At 48.7% G+C, this 21665-nt stretch overlaps 1 protein-coding gene across 2 annotated transcripts in view; it reads right to left on the bottom strand.

Annotated features, from left to right (window-relative positions):
* Positions 1-6413, bottom strand: part of LOC142249911 (cytochrome P450 2D15-like) — a 106055-nt gene extending 99642 nt beyond the window's left edge. For both annotated transcript variants that reach the window (XM_075321887.1, XM_075321886.1), the window contains exon 1: positions 6059-6413. In XM_075321887.1, coding sequence (XP_075178002.1) covers positions 6059-6268 — 210 coding nt within the window. In that variant the 5' untranslated portion in view covers positions 6269-6413. The remainder of the gene's footprint in view (positions 1-6058) is intronic.
* Positions 6414-21665: the final 15252 nt, after the last annotated feature.

Here is a 21665-nt window from a genome sequence, read left to right as displayed (position 1 = left end):
TTTAAGTGTAATGTTTAAGGGGCATTAAGGCTATAAGTTTCCATAATAGAGTAGAGGCACCACGTGGTGACACAGGAGTAGCCATGCTTTCTTAGCATTGAACAGCGACGTCTCGGTATGCTTTATACTGGCTTGTTAGGCCTCTTTCACACGTCAGTGATTCTGGTACGTATGTGCTAATTTTTATACGTACCAGAATCACGGACATATGCAGACCCATTAAAATTAATGGGTCTGCGCACACATCAGTGATTTTTAACTGACCATGTCTCCGTGCGGCGTACACGCGTGTCCGTGTGCTCCGCACGGAGACATGTTCTTTTTTTATGGCATCACTGATGTCCCACAACCATACTATGGTGTGATTCGTGAAACACGTACCAGAAAAACACATGCAGATAGACCTACGAACCAGCTCTCACTGCTTGCAGTATATTCAGGACAATTACCACTTGATCCTGAATGGAGAATCCCAGGTCAGGATGTCCACAATTCAAGAGAAGCAAAATATCCAATGGAACTAGGCGTTTTTTTTCTTAAAAATAATTCTTTTATTGCTTACATTAAAAGTTCATCAGAAATGGCATCCAGCAGATAAAGGTCTTATATCAAGTTACATCCAACGCGTTTTGACACATTACTATGTCATAATGTCTTATTCATGGATGAATAAGACATTATGACATAGTAATTTTAAGCAAAAAAAACGCCTGGATCCACTGGATATTTTGCTTCTCTAGAAAAACACATAGTTTGAAAATAAAATGATTTTTATACTCACCTTCTCCAGCGACACTCTCTCCGGCCTCTGCTGGCTGCTGCTTCCTGCCCAGCTAATTACTGTCTGCATGTTCATTTATGCATGGCACAGCCAACCCGGAAGTAGCTGCAGAGGTGACACAGCGGCGGTCAGATACAGCAGAGCCAGAGATTCAGCACCACGGACAGCAGGAATGGGGACAGGTGAGTTTATCTCCATGTGCAATCACGGATCATAGATTGCACATGGACTACTCAAGAGCTTATTCTCAATGTTGTGTCCATTTTATGGCAAATTATATTAGTGGCCTTTACCATGCACCATTCCTACCATCAATATATGTTGTGCATGTAGCGCCCCTGAGCCACTCAGGGCACTACAAAGGACTGCATCCTCTTGGGGATGCAAGACCTACCCCCTGGGACCTGGAGTACCAGTGCCAATACCACCAAAGCACAACAAAAATACTCGTTCTTCACTCCACACCGGGAATACAGGGTTAATCAAGTAAGAGGATGGTCGCCTAGAGAGTGGAACCAGTCCAGGGATTAGCCAGCCTGGTAGGAGGAGATGGTGAGTAGAGAGAACAGTGGCACAGAGAGAGTTGTGCGAACGCGCTTGAGCTGGGTCCGTGCGACGGTGACCTGGGGGCACAGGAGAGAGGTCGCCAGGGCGGGTACGGACAAGCACCGCTGGGACCGGAGCACGCACAGGGCACAGGGGCCTAGATGAGGCGCCAGTTCTACACGGCTTGATAATCACCTGCATGGTGAGGACACCTTCATGGACTTCACCGAACCAAATAATCCGGGGGCATCAGCAGTAAACTAGGATCGGGGTTCGGACACTTACCTCCCCACAGGGTCCGCACTGCCCGCCGTACGGAGAAGGAGACTGATACCCCAAAAGGGACAGTCGGGACTCAAACGCTCCATGCTATGGGGACCCAACCAGCAGAGAGTTCCGGGGACAGAGCAACCTGGGTCACTACATTGGCACCGATACTCCATGGGACCTGAACCAGTCATCCACGGGTCGGAGTAAGTGAAGACTGTTCATTACAACCTTATGTGGTCTCCGTTATTGCCCTCACATCTCCCAGGCATGGCTCTACCTGCGGAGGGCCCAACATCATTGCTGCAACCACCACCAGCCCTGGGAGTACTCACATTCATTAGCGGCAGTTCTACACCCTTAACCGCAACCTGTAGATCAGGGGTGGGGAACCTCCGGCCCACGGGCCGTATGCGGCCCGCGACGACTTTTTCTGCGGCCTCCGGGCTGATTCCCGGGGACTGCAGTGCTGGGGCGGCAGCCGCATCTTACTGCCTGCTGGCCCTTTAAAACCACACACAGTGCGTTCAATGCTGAACGCTGCATTTCCTATACCTGAAAGACTACGTCCCCACGCTGGCACTGCCTACGTGAGGACGTACTTTGTAGATGGGGTCGGCGTGAGGAGCGCTAAAATAAAAAAGGAGAGGATTGACTGCCAATCATCCCCCAGGTCTTACTGTGCCGGGCAGCGCTCTTTGCCCAGCGGCGGCGGCTCCCTGCCCGGCGGCGGATGCCTGTGCCCTGCGGTTGCGGCGGTGGCTCCCTGTGCCCGGCGGTTGCGGCGGCGGCTCCCTGTGCCCGGCGGTTGCGGCGGCGGCTCCCTGTGCCCGGCGGTTGCAGCGGCGGCTCCCTGTGCCCGGCGGTGGCTCCCTGTGCCCAGCGGTTGAGGCGGCGGCTCCCTGTGCCCGGCGGCTCCGTGCCCGGTGGTTGTGGAGGCGGATCCCTGTGCCCGGCGGTGGCTCCCTGTGCCCGGCGGTTGCGGCGGCTGCTCCCTGTGCCCGGCGGCTACATGTGCCCGGCGGTGGCTGCTCCTCTCTGTGCCTGGCGGCTACATATGCCCGGCGGTGGCTGCTCCCCTCTGTGCCCGGCGGCTACCTGTGCCTGGCGGCTCCCTGTGCCCAGCGGCGAAGGCGGCTGCTCCTCTCTGTGCCCGGCGGCAGAGCTCTCTGTGCCCGCAGCCACCTCCAGCGCTCAGTGATCCCAGCCTCCCCCAGTTCTCTAACTACCTCCAAGCTCATCCGAGTCTGCCTGTGCCCCCAGCGCTGTGTACCTCCAGTGCTCTGTGCCCCTCTTTCCCCTCAGTGATCTGTGTACCCTAGTCTCCCCAGTGATCTGTGCCCCCCAATGTTCTGTGCCTCCCCCCAGTCTCCCCAGTGATCTGTGCCCCCCAGTCTCCCCAATGATCTGTGCCCCACCCACTGATCTCTGTGCCCCGAGCCACTCCCAGTTCTGTCTGTGCCTTCAGCCTCTCCCATCGTTCTCTGTGCTCCCAGGGCTGTCTGTGTCCCTCCGGCATCCCCCAGGGCTGTTTGCCCCCGGCTATTTATATAACCCCAGCAATGTTTGTGCCCCCCAGTTATGTCTGTTTATCCCAGTGATGTGTATATACCCCCAGTGAAGTCTGTGCCGCCCAGTGATGTATGTACCCCCAGTGACGTCTATGCCCTGCTGCTTCCCTAGTGATGTATATTCCTCCCAGCCCTCCCCAGCAATGTTTATGCCCCCCAGCTATGTTTGTGCTCCCCATCAATGATGTATGTATCCCCCAGTGATGTCTATGCCCCCAGCCTCCCCAGTGATCTATATTACTCCCAACCCTCCCCTGTGATGTATATACAGCAGTCCCAGCCAACTCAAACCTGGAAAACCAGTTGTGAAAAGCAAAAAGATCAATATCGCCTAATATTACAGCTGCACCAAAGAGTACAAGCTCCAGCCGCCACAGGGAGTTAATTGTTTGACCAAATATATTAGGGTAATTTTTAAGTTGATAATTTTGTGCGGCCCCCGAAGGTTGGTAGAAATTTCCAAATGGCCCCCGGCCGAAAATAGGTTCCCCACCCCTGCTGTAGATGGTGTCATGTACACTAACTTTCACCCCTACTTTAAATAATTCCCCTTTTACAAAAGAAGCCCCAGGGTACGGGACCGGGCAACGGTCACCACAGTGACATTTCCATTTGCAACCGCCCGGGACCGAGTACCCCCTTCCCTGAGCGACATACAGTGCCTACACATAGTATTCAACCCCCTGCAGATTTAGCAGGTTTACACATTCGGAATTAACTTGGCATTGTGACATTTGGACTGTAGATCAGCCTGGAAGTGTGAAATGCACTGCAGCAAAAAAGAATGTTATTTCTTTTTTCATTTTTTTTTTTTTTTAAATTGTGAAAAGATTATTCAGAGGGTCATTTATTATTCAAACCCTCAAACCACAAGAATTCTGTTTGGTTCCCCTAAAGTATTAAGAAGTATTTCAGGCACAAAGAACAATGAGCTTCACATGTTTGGATTAATTATCTCTTTTTCCAGCCTTTTCTGACTAATTAAGACCCTCCCCAAACTTGTGAACAGCACTCATACTTGGTCAACATGGGAAAGACAAAGGAGCATTCCAAGGCCATCAGAGACAAGATCGTGGAGGGTCACAAGGCTGGCAAGGGTTACAAAACCCTTTCCAAATAGTTGGGCCTACCTGTCTCCACTGTTGGGAGCATCATCCGGAAGTGGAAGGCTTATGGAACTACTGTTAGCCTTCCACGGCCTGGACAGCCTTTGAAAGTTTCCACCCGTGCCGAGGCCATGCTTGTCCGAAGAGTCAAGGCTAACCCAAGGACAACAAGGAAGGAGCTCCGGGAAGATCTCATGGCAGTGGGGACATTGGTTTCAGTCAATACCATAAGTAACGTACTCCACCGCAATGGTCTCCGTTCCAGACGAGTCCGTAAGGTACCTTTACTTTCAAAGCGTCATGTCAAGGCTCATCTACAGTTTGCTCATGATCACTTGGAGGACTCTGAGACAGACTGGTTCAAGGTTCTCTGGTCTGATGAGACCAAGATCGAGATCTTTGGTGCCAACCACACACGTGACGTTTGGAGACTGGATGGCACTGCATACGACCCCAAGAATACCATCCTTACAGTCAAGCATGGTGATGGCAGCATCATGCTGTGGGGCTGTTTCTCAGCCAAGGGGCCTGGCCATCTGGTCCGCATCCATGGGAAGATGGATAGCACGGCCTACCTGGAGATTTTGGCCAAGAACCTCCGCTCCTCCATCAAGGATCTTAAGATGGGTCGTCATTTCATCTTCCAACAAGACAACGACCCAAAGCACACAGCCAAGAAAACCAAGGCCTGGTTCAAGAGGGAAAAAATCAAGGTGTTGCAGTGGCCTAGTCAGTCTCCTGACCTTAACCCAATTGAAAACTTGTGGAAGGAGCTCAAGATTAAAGTCCACATGAGACACCCAAAGAACCTAGATAACTTGGAGAAGATCTGCATGGAGGAGTGGGCCAAGATAACTCCAGAGACCTGTGCCGGCCTGATCAGGTCTTATAAAAGACGATTATTAGCTGTAATTGCAAACAAGGGTTATTCCACAAAATATTAAACCTAGGGGTTGAATAATAATTGACCCACACTTTTATGTTGAAAATTTATTAAAATTTAACTGAGCAACATAACTTGTTGGTTTGTAAGATTTATGCATCTGTTAATAAATCCTGCTCTTGTTTGAAGTTTGCAGGCTCTAACTTATTTGCATCTTATCAAACCTGCTAAATCTGCAGGGGGTTGAATACTACTTGTAGGCACTGTATACACATTTCTCAAATAAGAAAAGGTAAGAAAGCTATACTACTACCTAATCCTGTCACTCATCCACCTCTTGATTTTAAAAATGGAAATGCCAGGCCACATCCTGTGTGTTGCATGGACCATACCTAACTACTGTGCAAAGACAATATGGGGAATTGGGGGTTGGGAAATTGATGCCACATGTTTACACCTGTGTCATTGATTTCTGTATAACACGGATCCATTACGTTACCAATTGACTATAATCTGGTTTCCGGTATGTATCCATCTTAACAGAAAAAAAGCATATGAAGCTGTTGCATGTGTAGAGCGTATCTATTATGCAGTTATCAGTACAAATATGTCTCAATTGTGTGACAAAAGCAGAATATATATACATGCCAAGGTGAAGTGTTCAGACTGAACATATTATTGTAAACAGTGAACACTGTGCGGTTTCTTTTTTATTTTTTGCAATGGCATTCTATGGTGGACAGCTGTCTTGGCATCCTTACAGATTGTGGCCACTTTGTGGGGTATCTGCCAAAAAAGTGGCCACAAGTACAGCACACATCTAGCCCAAAAATGCCTGAAATCAAAATAAATTCAGAAGTAAATATGGATAGAAAAATATGTAAAACAAAGCACTGCCATTTACCTCTCTAAAGTTGTTATGAATGTTGGAAAAGTCAACTTGGAATATGTTCCCCACAAAAGGTATAGAAGGAGGTCCTGGAGGGTAACGATCCCACCTCTTCCTGCGCTTCATAAAATCCAGAAACAGAAGAGAGATGGCCAGGATTACACCCAAAGAGAAAACATTAGAAAAGAATCCAAGGAGATATGAGCAGAAGTTGAGCAGCTGCATTTCTGTGGGTCAGGGGCTGCCTTCAGCGGAGGATTCACTTCCTTGTGCTATGTGTAGTAACGCTCGCTTTACTCCAATCCTCTCCACTTTACGGTGTTTCATTCATAGGCCAACAAGACACAGCTCTCATTTGCTGCATGTAAATCCTGCCTGTCTGTCAGCTGTACTTCCTGCCTAATCTTTAAAGTGGCAAAATCCTTTTTAATAATCGGAATGAACAGCAATATATAAACCAGCTTTAAGAGATTCGATGCCAGGGCAAAAGACTGCAGGGAGGAATGGCCGATCACACAAAGTTAATAATCCACTATCAGGAAGACTTCTGGGCATACAGCATCTCTCTCTCCTATTAAGTGGCGCTTTTAACCCCTTCACCCCGGGCGATTTTCCATTTTTGTTTTTTCCTCCCCTTCTTCTGAGAGTCATAACTTATTTTTATTTTTCTGTCAGTATTACCATGTAAGCGCTTATTTACTGAGGGGCAAGTTGTACTTTTGAATGGCATTCATTTTAACATTTAGCCTACTGGAAAATGAAAAAAAATTCAATGTGGAGAAAGTGTGAAAAAAGTGAAATTCCACAATGTTTTTTGTTTCTGGTGAATGGTCGCCCATAACGGTGTTACAGTAGTGTAATTGCACAGATGCAGTGCGCCCCTCGCCTTATTCTGCATGAAACTTTGTAATGCATTTAATGAGTATCTAATCTAGGTTTATGTTGTCTAAAGGTCAATTTACACTACGATGTGCAGCTTAAAAATAAACCTAAAGGTTTGTCTGTTGGCGGTGAATAATTCAGTTCCCTGTTTACAAGGTCAATCTTGGTTCCAGTGTGCACTGATCAGTAAATAGATTATTCTTATTATTCTGTATAGGCTATCATTGTTCTCAACAGTGCAGGTCATGTTTACTATATGAACAAACCTAATGTTCCGTGTTCGTTTTTTGGGCCGAACACCAACTTTACAGAAAAAAGCAGATTTCATGTTTGGAGTTTGGGTGCTTTATGTATCCTGACCACTCGCACAAGCATCGCTGTGCTCGGGTACACTTGTCGCTCAGCCCAACGCAAGCTGCTAGCAGGGTTTAATCGGCTTTCACTGGGAGTAACCACAGCGTGATTGGGTGTAGTGTGCACCAAAAATTATTAAAATGGAAAAATCCTACCCACCCTCCCCTGAACGTGAATTGCTTATGGCTGGATGTATGTTGTCAGAGACCCGAACTGCCAATCAGTGTCTTCCATTGGGGTTCGAGTGAAGTCCGAACCTGTGGAAGGTCAGTATAGCTGCCCCTACTGAACTGAATTTCCACGGGTTTGCTCATCTCTACTGTTTACCAAGGACAATTTGCTTTTTAGAATATTGATCTTTTGAGCAAACCAAAATATAATTTCGCCCAACAAACAACTGTTTTGTTTGTCGGGTGATCAGCAGCTTGTTTAGACTGCGTAATTATTGTGAAACAAGCGATTCTAGGAATACTTGCTCATCACAATCATGCAGTATAAAAGATTACGAAGGCTAAGTTCAGATGAGTGCATTTTAAGCCATTGTGCTGTCTGAGTGTGCAATGGGCGGCACACTAATACCCTAACACACATGGGCTACTTTTCATATGGATCTCAGGTGCACATGGAAAAACACTCGAGAGAAATTCCATACCTACTGCTGACCCAGGACCCAGATGACCTGTGAAACCTTGTTCTCAGAACATTCTCAGAATGACGCTCAATTGGATTAAATGGACGTCATGGGACATTACACCACTGGATTAACGCTGGGTTTACACACAGACTTTCTAGCGATCCAACCTGCGATCTCAACCTAGCCGGGATCGCTACAAAGTCTCTGGTGAGCTGTCAAACAGGCAGACCTGGCCAACGACCTAACAGCGATCCGGACCTGCAGAGCGACTAGCTGGTCGTTGGGGACGTGTCAAAAAAGCAGGTGAACTTCACCCGACTTCATTTAATGCCGCGCTGCTCTGTGTGCCGTGTAAATAAATAAATAATTAAAAAATCCGGCGTGCGGTCCCCCCCTATTTTAGTACCAGCCAGATAAAGCCATACGGCTGCAGGCTGGTATTCTCAGGATGGGGAGCCCCACGTTATGGGGAGCCCCCCAACCTAACAATATCAGCCAGCAGACGCCCAGTATTGCCGCATACATTAGATGCGACAGATCTGGGACTGTACCCGGCTCTTCCCGATTTGCCCTGGTGCGTTGGCAAATCGGGGTAATAAGGAGTTATTGGCAGCCCATAGCTGCCAATAAGTCCAAGATTAATCATGTCAGGCGTCTCCCCGAGATACCTTCCATGATTAATCTGTAAATTACAGTTAAAAAACACACACCCGAAAAATCCTTTATTAGAAATAAAAAACACTAACAAATTCCCTCATTACCAATTTATTACCCACAACAAAGCCCTCCTTGTCCGGCGTAATCCACGGTCCTCCAGCGTCGCATCCAGCTCTGCTGCATGCAGGTGACAGGAGCAGTAGAAGACACAGCCGCTCCTGTCACCTGCACGCAGCTAATGAAGAGAGCCGTGTGATCGGCTGAGCTGTCACTGAGGTTACCTGGATCCAGCGGTGGATGCAGCGGTGGCCGCGGGTAACCTCAGTGACAGTTCAGCTGATCACGTTACTCACCTCATTTGCTGGTGATTTCCCCCCCTCTCTCATACTCACCGATCCCCGATCACCGGCGCTGCACGGCGTTCACACTGCTCCGGCGGCTTTTCCTTTTTTGAAAAAGCCGGCCGCTCATTAAACAATCTCGTATTCCCTGCTTTCCCCGCCCACCGGCAAATGTGATTGGTTGCAGTGAGACACGCCCACACGCTGAGTGACAGCTGTGTCACTACACCCAATCACAGCAGCCGGTGGGCGTGTCTATACTGTGCAGTAAAATAAATAAATAATTAAAAAATCCGGCGTGCGGTTCCCCCTATTTTAATACCAGCCAGATAAAGCCATACGGCTGCAGGCTGGTATTCTCAGGATGGGGAGCCCCACGTTATGGGGAGCCCCCCAGCCTAACAATATCAGTCAGCAGCCGCCCAGAATTGCCGCATACATTAGATGCGACAGTTCTGGGACTGTACCCGGCTCTTCCCGATTTGCCCTGGTGCGTTGGCAAATCGGGGTAATAAGGAGTTATTGGCAGCCAATAGCTGCCAATAAGTCCTAGATTAATCATGTCAGGCGTCTCCCCGAGATTCCTTCCATGTTTAATCTGTAAGTGACAGTAAATAAACACACACACACCCGAAAAAATCCTTTATTAGAAATTAAAAACACAAACACATTCCCTCATTACCAATTTATTACCCACAACAAAGCCCTCCTTGTCCGGCGTAATCCACGGTCCTCCAGCGTCGCATCCAGCTCTGCTGCATGCAGGTGACAGGAGCAGCAAAAGACACAGCCGCTCCTGTCACCTGCACGCAGCTAATGAAGAGAGCCGTGTGATCGGCTGAGCTGTCACTGAGGTTACCTGGATCCAGCGGTGGATGCAGCGGTGGCCGCGGGTAACCTCAGTGACAGCTCAGCTGATCGCGCTACTCACCTCATTTGCTGCGTGGAGCTGACCGGAGCGGCGGTGAGTAGCGCGATCAGCTGAGCTGTCACTGAGGTTACCCGCGGCCACCGCTGCATCCACCGCTGGATACAGGTAACCTCAGTGACAGCTCAGCCGATCACACGGCTCTCTTCATTAGCTGTGTGCAGGTGACAGGAGCGGCTGTGTCTTCTGCTGCTCCTGTCACCTGCATGCAGCAGAGCTGGATGCGACGCTGGAGGACCGTGGAGTACGCCGGACAAGGAGGGCTTTGTTGTGGGTAATAAATTGGTAATTGGGTGCAGTGACACAGCTGTCACTCAGCGTGTGGGCGTGTCTCACTGCAACTAATCATATTTGCCAGTGGGCGGGGAAAAGCAGGGAATACGAGATTGTTTAATGAGCGGCCGGCTTTTTCAAAAAAGGAAAAGCCGCTGGAGCAGAGTGAACGCCGTGCAGCGCCGGGGATCGGTGAGTATGAGAGAGGGGGGGACACTTCAGTCACTCGGGGGATTAGCAGTCACCGGTGAATCCTTCATCGGTGACCGCTAATCAGGACGCTACACAGACAGAGCCGCGGAGTCGCTGTAAAGTCCCCTTTACACACTGAAACTTGCTAGCGATGCATGCTGCACAGCGGGAAACAAAGGACCTAGGAATGGTCCTGAACTATTTGTAGCGATCACAACTTCACAGCAGGGGCCAGGTCGCTGATAGGTTTCACACACTGCAATGTCGCTGGGGAGGTCGCTGTAACGTCACAAAACCGGTGACGTTACAGCGATGTCGTTTGCGATGTTGCAGTGTGTAAACCCAGCTTAAGTCAGAACTTCCAGGATTTCTTTTGAATGAATTAATTGGTGAATGAGGGAGTGTGGGGGAGTCTTTAGTGAAATAATTTATTTTTTTTGTGTGTTTTTTAAATTATATAAATTGTGTTTTAAAAAATGACGTGGGATCCCCTCTATTTTTGATAACTAGTCAAGGTAAGGCTGACAGCTGAGGGTTGCAGCCCGCAGTTGTCCGCTTTACCTGCACTGGTTTCCAAAATAGGTGGGAGCCACTTGATTTTTTTTTTCTTTATAGTTCACACCAGCGTTCACAGGCATCTTCTGCATGCAATAAAGCTTGTTGATTGGCTGCGCTGAAATCTTTCAACAACCTTTATTAGCATGCGAACAGTACCTGAACTTGGACACAGACTTTAAAATAAAAAAAAATCTGTGTTGAAGTTTGAGCCCTGGATACCTGATGTCCGTTACGAATCGTTCGGGTTCACGCATCCCTAGTCCTAATTATTATCAGCCACTATACTGGTTTTTGTTTTAGAAAATACAATGCAGAAGCCCTACTTTATGTGACTTAATCTGCTTATCTGAAGCTGCCCTTACATTTCAACCATGTTGTAGAGTTCAGAAATTAATATTTTGTGGAATAACCATGATTTTTAATCACAGCTTTCACGTGTCTTGGCATGCATTCCACCAGTCTTTCACACTACTTTTGGGTGACCTTATGCCACTCATGGCACAAAAAATTAAGCAGTTCTTCTTTGTTTGATGGCTTCTGACTATCCATCTTCCTCTTGATTACATTCCAGAGGTTTTCAATGAGGCCCAGGTCTGGAGATTGGGCTGAATCAAGCTGTATACAAGGTTATCCTGGAAAAAGTTGCTTCCTTCAGCTCAGGCAATGTTGCCCAACTTTGGGGACTTTTTTTTCCAGCAGGACAATGTGCCATGCCACACAGCTAGGACAATCAATGTGTGGATGAAGAACAAACACATCAAAAAAGAGAATTTTGTTACTTACCGTAAATTCTTTTTCTTATAGTTCCGACATGGGAGACCCAGACCATGGGTGTATAGCTTCTGCCTCCGGAGGACACACAAAGTACTACACTCAAACGTGTAGCTCCTCCCTCCGAGCATATACACCCCCTGGATGACAAATCTAACCAGTTTAGTGCCAAAGCTGAAGGAGGACATCCACTCATAAGTAGAGATAGAGTAAAACCCGGAATAACCGGAACCTCTGTCTACAACAACAGCCGGTGAAAACACACGGAACAAGAAACTGCCAACAGGCAACAGGGAGGGTGCTGGGTCTCCCATGTCGGAACTATAAGAAAAAGAATTTACGGTAAGTAACAAAATTCTCTTTTTCTTCATCGTTCCTTATGGGAGACCCAGACCATGGGACGTCTCAAAGCAGTCCATGGGTGGGAAATAAACAGAACTGAGAAGTAGGTAAAACCTAACTTCACAAATGGGCGACAGCCGCCTGAAGGATGCGTCTGCCCAAGCTCGCATCTGCCGAAGCATGAGCATGCACTAGCTAGTGCTTCGAAAAGGTGTGCAGACTAGACCAAGTGGCAGCCTGACAAATCTGCTGAGCCGTAGCCTGGTGCCTGAAAGCCCAGGAGGCACCGACAGCTCTGGTCGAATGCGCCTTAATCACAGGCGGTGGGGGCACCTGAGAACATTGGTAGGCATCGGATATGGCCGACATAATTCAACGAGCTAAGGTCGGTTTAGAAGCCGAGAGACCCTTGCGCTGACCCGTGGTTAGCACAAAAAGAGAGGTGCACCGCCTGAGAGCGGCGGTGCGTGACACATAGATCCGGAGCGCCCGCACCAAATCCAAAGTATGCAACGCTTTCTCAAAGCGATGCACAGGGGCCGGACAAAGGGAAGGCAATGAAATGTCCTGGTTAAGGTGGAAAGGAGACACCACCTCAGCGAGAAAGCCCGGAGTCAAACGGAGAACCACCTTGACTTGGTGAAAAAAAACAAAAAGGGTGACTCCGAAGAGAGCACAGTCAAATCAGAGACTCTCCTGAGAGAAGTTATGGCCACCAGAAAGACCACCTTCTGTGAAAGACGAAACAACGAAACCTTCCTAAGAGGCTCAAAGGGGGGTTTCTGTAAGGCCGTGAGGACCAGATTAAGGTCCCAGGGATCCAGAGGCCGCCGGTAAGGCGGAATGATGTGAGACGCGCCCTGCATGAAGGTGCGCACCTGGGCCAGTCGGGCGATACGCCGCTGGAACAACACGGACAGAGCCGAGACCTGTCCCTTGAGGGAATTGAGGGACAGTCCTAGCTGCAGACCGGACTGTAGAAAGGACAGAATGGTCGGCAAGGAAAGAACGGCCAAGGAGCATGGCCGGAAGAGCAACACCAGGACAGGAAAATTCTCCAAGTCCTGTGGTAAATCCTGGCCGAGGAAGACTTCCGAGCCTGAGTCATAGTGGAGATGACCTCGGAAGGAATGCCTGAAGCCGTAAGGATCCAAGGCTCAAGAGCCACGCCGTCAATCTGAGAGCCGCAGAATTCTGGCGGAAAACAAACCCTGTGAGAGAAGGTCTGTGCGGTCCGGAAGATGCCACGGCACCTCTACGGACAGACGGAGCAGGTCTGGGAACCAAGCTCGCCTGGGCCAGTCTGGGGCGATGAGTACGACCCGACGGCCCTCCATTCAGATCTTGCGCAGGACTCTGGGCAAGAGAGCTAGAGGGGGAAACATGTAGGCCAGACGGAACTGGGACCAATCCTGAACCAGCACGTCCGCCGCCAAGGCCTGAGGATCGTGGGAGCGAGCCACGTAAACCAGGACCTTGTTGTTGTGCCGGGATGCCATTAGATCCACTTCCGGCGTGCCCCACCTGCGGCAGATTGACCGGAACACTGCCGGATGCAGGGCCCACTCGCCGCTGTCCACGGTTTGACGGCTGAGATAATCTGCCTCCCAGTTTTCTACGCCTGGGTGCGGATATGGTGGACTTGGAGTCTTCCGTCCACTGATGCGTTGAATTTCCAACAGGGCTAGGCGCTGCGCGTCCCGCCCTGGTGATTGATGTAGGCAACTGCTGTCGCGTTGTCTGACTGGACTCTGATTTCCAGCACATTGATCGAGAGGGCTGATTCGGACGGAGTCCAATTGCCCTGTGCTCGGTGGTGGAGAAGCACTGCTCCCCAGCCGGAAAGACTGGCATCCGTGGTGAGAATCACCCATGACGGGGCCAGAAAAGAGCGTCCCTGGGACAGGGAGAGGGGCCGAAGCCACCACTAAAGAGAGCTCCTGGTCTGTGGTGACAGAGCCACCAGCCTGTGCAAGGAAGAGGTCCGCTTGTCCCAACAGCGGAGAATGTCCAGCTGCAGGGGACGCAGATGGAACTGGCAAAGGGAACTGCTTCCATTGACGCCACCATCTGACCCAGCACCTGCATGAGGTGCCTGATGGAATGCCGGCGGAGCCTCAGCAGAGAGCGAACCGCCATATGAAGGGACTGCTGTTTGATTAAGGGCAGCTTCGCAAGTGCCAGCAGAGTCTTGAATTGCATCCCTAGGTACGTAAGTTCCTGGGTCGGGGTCAGAGTGGACTTGCAAGCGTGGCGAGAGTGAGCGAGACACTCCGCTGACAGTCTGCACTGGATGAAGCCTTGACTAGAAGGTCGTCCAGGTAAGGAATCACTGCCAACCCCTGGAGGTGCAGAACCGCAACCACTGCTGCCATGAGCTTGGCGAATACACAAAGGGCCGTGACTAACCCGAAGGGGAGAGCCACGAATTGGAAATGCTCCTCTCCGATTACAAAACGTAGCCAACGCTGGTGTGAAACTGCGATTGGCACATGCAGATAGACATCTCTGATGTCAATGGATGCTAAGAAATCTCCTTGGGTCATTGACTGATCGCAGAGATTCCATGCAAAAATGCCGCACCTGAACATGCTTGTTGAGAAGCTTGAGATCCAGGTCGGTAGGCACCGTCCTCTTCGGGGACTAGGAAGAGATTTGAGTAGAAATCTCAGGACCGTTCCCAGTCGGGAACTGGTACAATTACTCCACAGGCCTGCAAGAATGCCACGACCCTCTGTTTGGCGGGCTGGATAGAATTCTATTCTGCAGCCGTGGGAGATGGTAACCCACACCCACTGATCGAAGACGTGTTGAACCACACGTCGCCCAAGTGGGAGAGCCTGCCACCGACCAAGGACGTTGCTGGTGCGGCCAGATAATCAAGAGGAGGCTGCCTTGGTGGCAGCAGCTCCTGCGGACTTCTGAGGACGCGGCCTCATGCGCCAGTTGATTTACGGACCTTGGCTGAGTTAGTGGACGAGGCCGAGGGCTTAGAGGATGACCAGTTAGAGGAACGAAAGAAACGAAACCTCGACTGTTTCCTGCCCTGGACAGGTTTCCTGGGTTTGTGGCATGGAAGTACTCTTCCTGCCAAAAGCTTCCTTAATAATTTCATCCAGTTGTTCACCGAATAAACTGGTCCCAGCAAAAGGGAGCCCAGCAAGGAACTTCTTAAGAAGCATCTGCCTTCCACTCTCGAAGCCACAGGAGCCTGCGGATAGCGAGGGAAGTAGCCGAGGCCACCGCAGTGCGGTGGCAGTCTCCAGCATGGCAGACATGGCATAGGATGAAAAGACTGAAGCCTGGAAGTTAAGGCAGCCATTTCGGGCATAAAGTCTCTGGTGAGGGAATGCATCTCCTCCAGAGAAGCAGAGATGGCTTTGAGAGCCCGCACTGCTGCAAAAGATGGGGAGAACGAGGCCCCTGCTGCCTCATATATAGATTTGGCCAGAAGGTCAACCTGGCGGACAGTGGGAACCTTAGAGAGGTGCCGTCAGCCACTGATACAACTATCCGGGCTGAAAGTCTAGACACCGGAGGGTCCACCCTTGGTGAATGAGCCCACTCCTTGACCACCTCTGGTGGAAGGGAGAAACAGTCATCAGACCCACGCTTTGGGAGCGTCTGTCAGGACAGGCTCTGGGCTTGGTCACAGTGGGCTGAAAACTGGAGTGGTTAAGGAACACACTCCTTGTTCTCTTAAGGTATACTGATGCCTTTCTGCCAGAGGGGGATGCTCCCCTGATACAGGCGGATTGAGGTCCAGTACAAATATAATGTACGCAATCAAATCATTAGCATCTGCGTCACCTTCGGACAGATCAATGGTAAATGAAGTAACGTCCGAGCCCCTAGTAAAGACATCCTCCTTGTCCTGCGAGTCAGCTCGTGAATCAGAGCTGCGGGACGGGGAAGGACAGGGGACCCTGCGTCTCCATTTTAGGAGGACGGGGTCTAAGACCAGATGAAGAGTCCTCTGTGAGCTTTGCTGAGCGAGCCGTAGCAGCAGAAGCGCCCTGAGAAGGGGGCTGATGCATGCTCAGCAGAGTCCGGGACAGCTGTCCCCTGGAAAGAGCGGATTCTACCCAAACCGGGGGTTCAGCCACCGGAGCCGGAGCAGCTGGAGGGACCACTGATGAGCCTCCAGGCTGAGGGACCACTGTGTTTATGTGCTCGGTACAGGCAGTACGAGTCTACATGCAGTGCATATTAAGAACAGCCTTGCAGCCTTGCTCTGATGTGAGACATGCTGCAGAAGTGGGGGCTCTGTCCAGAATGACCCCCAGCAGAGTATATAAACAGAGTATATAAGCAGCTGCACAACCGGAGGTTGTGGCTTGCCAGACCGTTTAACATACATCTCTGTGCCCTCCAGTCCCACAGCCCAGGCCCCCATTTGTCACAATGTGGTATCTCTGTGCCTATGCAGACATTGAGAACGCTGATAAAATGGCGACCGGAGCGAGGAGAGGGGGCGGGGCCTACTCTGAGAGCGGGCAAATTAGGTATACAGGGGAGGGAATCTTTCCTCAGTGAGGAGTGTCCGTTCCCTGTGCTGAACAGCCGCTGGGCGGAGCCGCACTGTCCCTCTGCATGACTAACATGCAGGGGCAGTGAAATCGAAACTAGGCCTCAGGCGAAGCCGGGGCCTAGATTTAAACATGCGGCCAGCGTGCAGGCACCATCGGCGCGGTTCTCCAGTGAAAACTGGAGAACCGGCCGGAAATGTTAACAGTCATATAACACACTCTCCCCAATATATAAAGTACAAGGGACCCCTGGAAAGACCACTTTCTGTGGTAATAACGTCTCAGTACTTAGCTTGTGAGACGCAGGTGCCAGGTCCCTGGGAGGTGAGCGCTCCGTCCGGCAGGATCCAGAAAGGGCTGCGGATGGAGACCGGTCTCCTGCAAAGCAGAGAGAGCCTAGATGGCTCCCACTTCAAGCCAGAGCCTCAGGGGATGGTGAAGGAGCGCGGCATGTGAAGGCTCCAGCCTTGTAAAATCAACCTTAACAGCACCGCCGACACAGTGGGGTGAGAAGGGACATGCCGGGAGTCCAGACTGGACCCGCTTTTCTTCCAAATCTTTGAAATAAAAAAAATTAAAAATCAAAAATCAGAGAATGCATGTGTGTGTGTGTGACCTCCTGAACACAAAGCATTGAAACTGGTTAGATTTGTCATCCAGGGGGTGTATATGCTCGGAGGGAGGAGCTACACGTTTGAGTGTAGTACTTTGTGTGTCCTCCGGAGGCAGAAGCTATACACCCATGGTCTGGGTCTCCCATAAGGAACTATGAAGAAAACCTTGTTACACCATATTCCTGCACCCAATCTACATCTCCTTGCAGAAATCCGCGTTTTTGCCACAGGTTTTTGTTGCAGTATTCTGCCAGGAGGTGCACATTTGGAACTGAAGACGACTGCACCAGATTTCAACACACAACTTTCACCTTCTGGCAGAAAAAAAAAAAAAATACAAAAAAAAGTAGTATTTTTGGGCCAAGGGATGCAAATTTGGTGTTGAAATTTTTACACCATATTCCTGCACAAAATCTACACCTTCTGGCAAAAAACCTCAGCAAAAATCGCAGCAAAATAAAAACACAAATAACCTGCGTTTTTTGCCAGGAGGTGTAGATTACATGCAAGGTGGTGCAAATGGTGTATGGTGTAAAAAGGTCATCACCAAATTTGCATCCCTTGGCCCAACAATGCAAAAAAAAAAAAAAAAAAAAAAACCCACTTTATTTCTGCCAGGAGATGCAAATTTGGTGCTGAAATCTGGTGCAGACCATTTCAGCACCAAATGTGCACCTCCTGGCAGAAAACCGCGGTAAAAAGCCGCAGGAAAAAAGGAATGCGGCAAACAAAAAAACCCAAAACTGTTTTTGCCTCTCCAGCCTGAGAATACAGCCCCAGCTGTCAGCTCTATCCTGGCTGAATATGAAAATTGGGGGGGGGGGGGACCACACGTCATTAAAATTAAATTAAAAAAAAAAAAACAAAAAAAAAAAAAAAAACACAAACCAAACCAGCATACGGTTCCTCTTAGGCCGGTGTCAAGTCACACTTGCAAGGGTCTTGCACGAGTCTCGAATCGCATCAATAAAAATAAATGCAGATGCACGCTCCCGTCAGGAGAGTGTGTGGCTGCCCGGGTTATGTGATGCGAGACTCGCGCAAGTGTGTGACTCTGGCCTTACGGTGCGCTCGCATGAGTCTCACATTGAATCGCCTGGCTGCCGCACATTCTCCAGACACGAGCGTGCAGCTGCATAGAAATACATGCAGATGCATGCTCCTGTCAGGAGAGTGTGCAGCTGCCGAGTGATGCGATGCAAGACTCGCGCAAGTGTGCGACTCCAGCCTTATTTTGATACAGAGCCACGGTAAAGCTCGACAGCTGGAAGCTGCAGCAGTGGGCTTTATCTGTGCTGGTATGAGAATACGGTGACCCTGCGCCGATTTTATTCATTTGTTTTTATACCACGATACTCACCCGCACAGTTGCACTGCTTTCCCCGCCCGTCCTGGTGCCTGTGATTGGTTGCAGTTAGCAGACACGCTGCCACTCAGGGTGGGGGCGCGTCTAACTGGAACCAATTACACGCGCCAGTGGGTGGGGAATGCAGTTAATATTCAATGAGGGTTGTCGGCTTCAGAAGGGAAAGCGTGACCCAGTAGGAGTATGCCGCCATGACGTAGGTTCGGTAAGTACACTGCGTGCGCTCTTACCCCCCCATCCTACCAACATTTTTAATCTCCGGATTCTGATTCCCATAGACTTATATGGGTAACAGATTCCAGACCGGATCTTTTTAAAAATTAAGCAGGGTCCTGCCGGTTTTCTTGGAGTTCGACCAGGTCTAGTCAGGACATTAAAGAGTAACGAAACTCTGAATGTTTTTTTCATATTTGGGAGTCACTTTAAATTATCTGGAAATCGGTGAGGGTCCAGGCCCTCAGACCCCAAACAATCACTCAATAGACCCCTAAACAGTGCACGTCTCAGCAAACAAGAGTAGATAGCACCTGTCTGAATGCGCCAATAGTACAGAATATGGATTCAATAGAAAGCAAAAGGCTAAAAAGCCTATATTATGGGAACTGTACCCCACCACTCCATGTAAGTGTTCAGACGGGAGCTGTTCGCTCCTGTTTGCTGAGCTGCACTCTGTATGGGAGTCTATTTAGTGATTGATCGGGGTCTCAGGACGTGGGCTCACACCGATAGGCAACTAAGCTACTTGCCAGAAAATTTTCCACCAAAGTGTTCATGTTGAAGTAGACACACTGCATAATAGTGGCTGCGGAGCAGAATAAATTATGGCTTCTTTTTACATCTCCATTTCAGAGATAAAGTATTTGGCATCGGATGAGTTAACTTCAGGTAGGCAAAGTAAGGTTTTTTTCAAACTTAACAACAAAAAGACAAAAAAAAAAAAAAAAATCACAATAGTTTTCTTGGCAAAATGTGTATTTTATTCTATTTAAAATAGAAACAAGTTTTTTCTCACACATTGCAAATAACCTGTAGGTTCATGAATATATTTACCATAGCACAGTATTGCTGTTTTATTATACAATTCATAGATATGTACAAGCATAAAAAAAGGAAATGTCCACAATGTTACATCATTGGTTAATGGTAAAATTAACAACATCGTATACACAATTGACAGCAACGCTTTGGAATTGCTTTTCAGGCTATATAAGATAATTGTATATCTAGCAGTTATCAAAATGCTGCCATGAACATAAGTAATCTGTGATCTATTCTGTCAATGGGATATAACAGGATCTTGTGAGAGCCTATATCATGGGTTAGCTCTGTTATGTCAGAAACACTACTGTTTAGGATGACATTTGAGAAATGTACAGTATTTATGCCCAAAAATAAAGTTGATATAATACACAAATGCATGGCTTTAATGTCAAATTATCTTTGTGTAAAAAGTGAAACATACAACCTGAATGGTAATAGAAAGGGAAGGTTTAGAAAGTCACATCATTATCCGGAATACTTTATATCAAATTACAAGGTTCAAAGGGAGAAAATACACAATAAATATATATTTGCCAAGTACAGAAAAAATAAATGCTGAAACACAGGAGAGGCTCTAGAAATGGGACCAGTTAGAAGAACACTGCTATATTACAGCTCTGTACGACCAGTGTAATATTACCCCTATGGAATTCTGCAGACTGTACCTTCATTTGCTTCATGTTCCATAGGGAGGCATAATTTATCTTTCTTCAAAATTCATAATTTATCTTTCTTCAAAGGCCAATTAATCAAAAAGGCTTTACAGGGAAGGACATTGCTGCTTACAAGATTGCCCCTAAATCAACAATTTATTAGAATATAAAGAGCTTCATGGAAAGAGGGTCAATTGTGTAGGTGGCTTTAGGATGCACAAAAAGTCCAGCAAATACCAGAGCCATCTCCTAAAGAGGGTTTGGCTACAGGATAGGCTTAACACCAATGCTGAGCTTGCTAAGGAATTACAGCAGGCAGGTGTCAAGGCATCTGCATGCACGGTTAGCTTTTGGGGCTAGACTGGTGTCAATAAGGACAGCAAAGAAGGCACTTGTCTCCAACAAAAGCATCAAGGACAAACTGATAATCTAGAAGAAGAGCTCGGACAGCGGTTTAGTATTTTTTTATGGTGAAGCCCCCTTCAGACTGGGATATCTGGAAGAATGATTGTCCAGAGAAGCAAAGCTGAGAGCTAGCACGAGTCCTGTGCCATGCCAAAAGTAAAAGCATCCTGAGACCATTCATGTGTGGGATTACTCTTCATCCATGGAGTGGGCTCACTCACAATTTTGCCTAAGTACACTGCTAGGAATAAAGAATAGTATCTAATCAACTTCTCCCAGTGACCCTGAAGCAATCTGGTGATGGACATTTTTTTTCAGCATGATTGATGGAGACCTTGTCACAAGGCTAAAATGATAAAGTAGCTTGAAGAATAAAACATTGACATTTTGGGTCAATGGTCAGGAAACTTTCCCAATAGGATTGAGATCTGGGATCTCTGGTTAATCCACAAAAAAGTGGATGGACAAACAAAAACACAGAATTTGTGATAAACTCTAAGCACTGATTACGGAAAGGATGTCTTGCTATGAGTCTGCATTTCACCCAGATGTCTCGAAAAATTAGGGTCAACATTGCAAATAAAGCTGGGGTCACACTAAACGATAGCGACAACGACGTCGCTGTTACGTCACCATTTTCTGTGACGTAGCAGCGACCTTGTAAGTCGCTGTTATGATCGCTGCTTAGCTGTCAAACACAGCAGCCGAAGCAGCGATCATAACGACACACGTCACTGTGCTGCAACATGTGCAGAGAGCAGGGAGCCGCGCACACTGCTTAGCACTGGCTCCTTGCTCTCCCAGCTACAGTACACATCAGGTTAATTACACGATGTGTACTGCAGCTACATGTGCAGAGAGCAGGAGCTGGCACTGGCAGCGTGAGAGCGGCGGAGGCTGGTAACGAAGGTAAATATCGGGTAACCACCTTGGTTACCCGATGTTTACCTTGGTTACAGCTTACCGCAGCTGCCAGATGCCGGCTCCTGCTCCCTGCTCGCTTCATTTCGTCGCTCTCTCGCTGTCACACACAGCGATCTGTGCGTCACAGCGGGAGAGTGACGACCAAAAAGATGAAGCTG

This window comes from Anomaloglossus baeobatrachus, chromosome 8 (genome assembly GCF_048569485.1).
Source record: "Anomaloglossus baeobatrachus isolate aAnoBae1 chromosome 8, aAnoBae1.hap1, whole genome shotgun sequence".
In the NCBI taxonomy this organism is placed as follows: domain Eukaryota; kingdom Metazoa; phylum Chordata; class Amphibia; order Anura; family Aromobatidae; genus Anomaloglossus; species Anomaloglossus baeobatrachus.
Note: the sequence above shows the minus strand (reverse complement) of the source record. Positions and strands in the feature narration are given on the sequence as shown.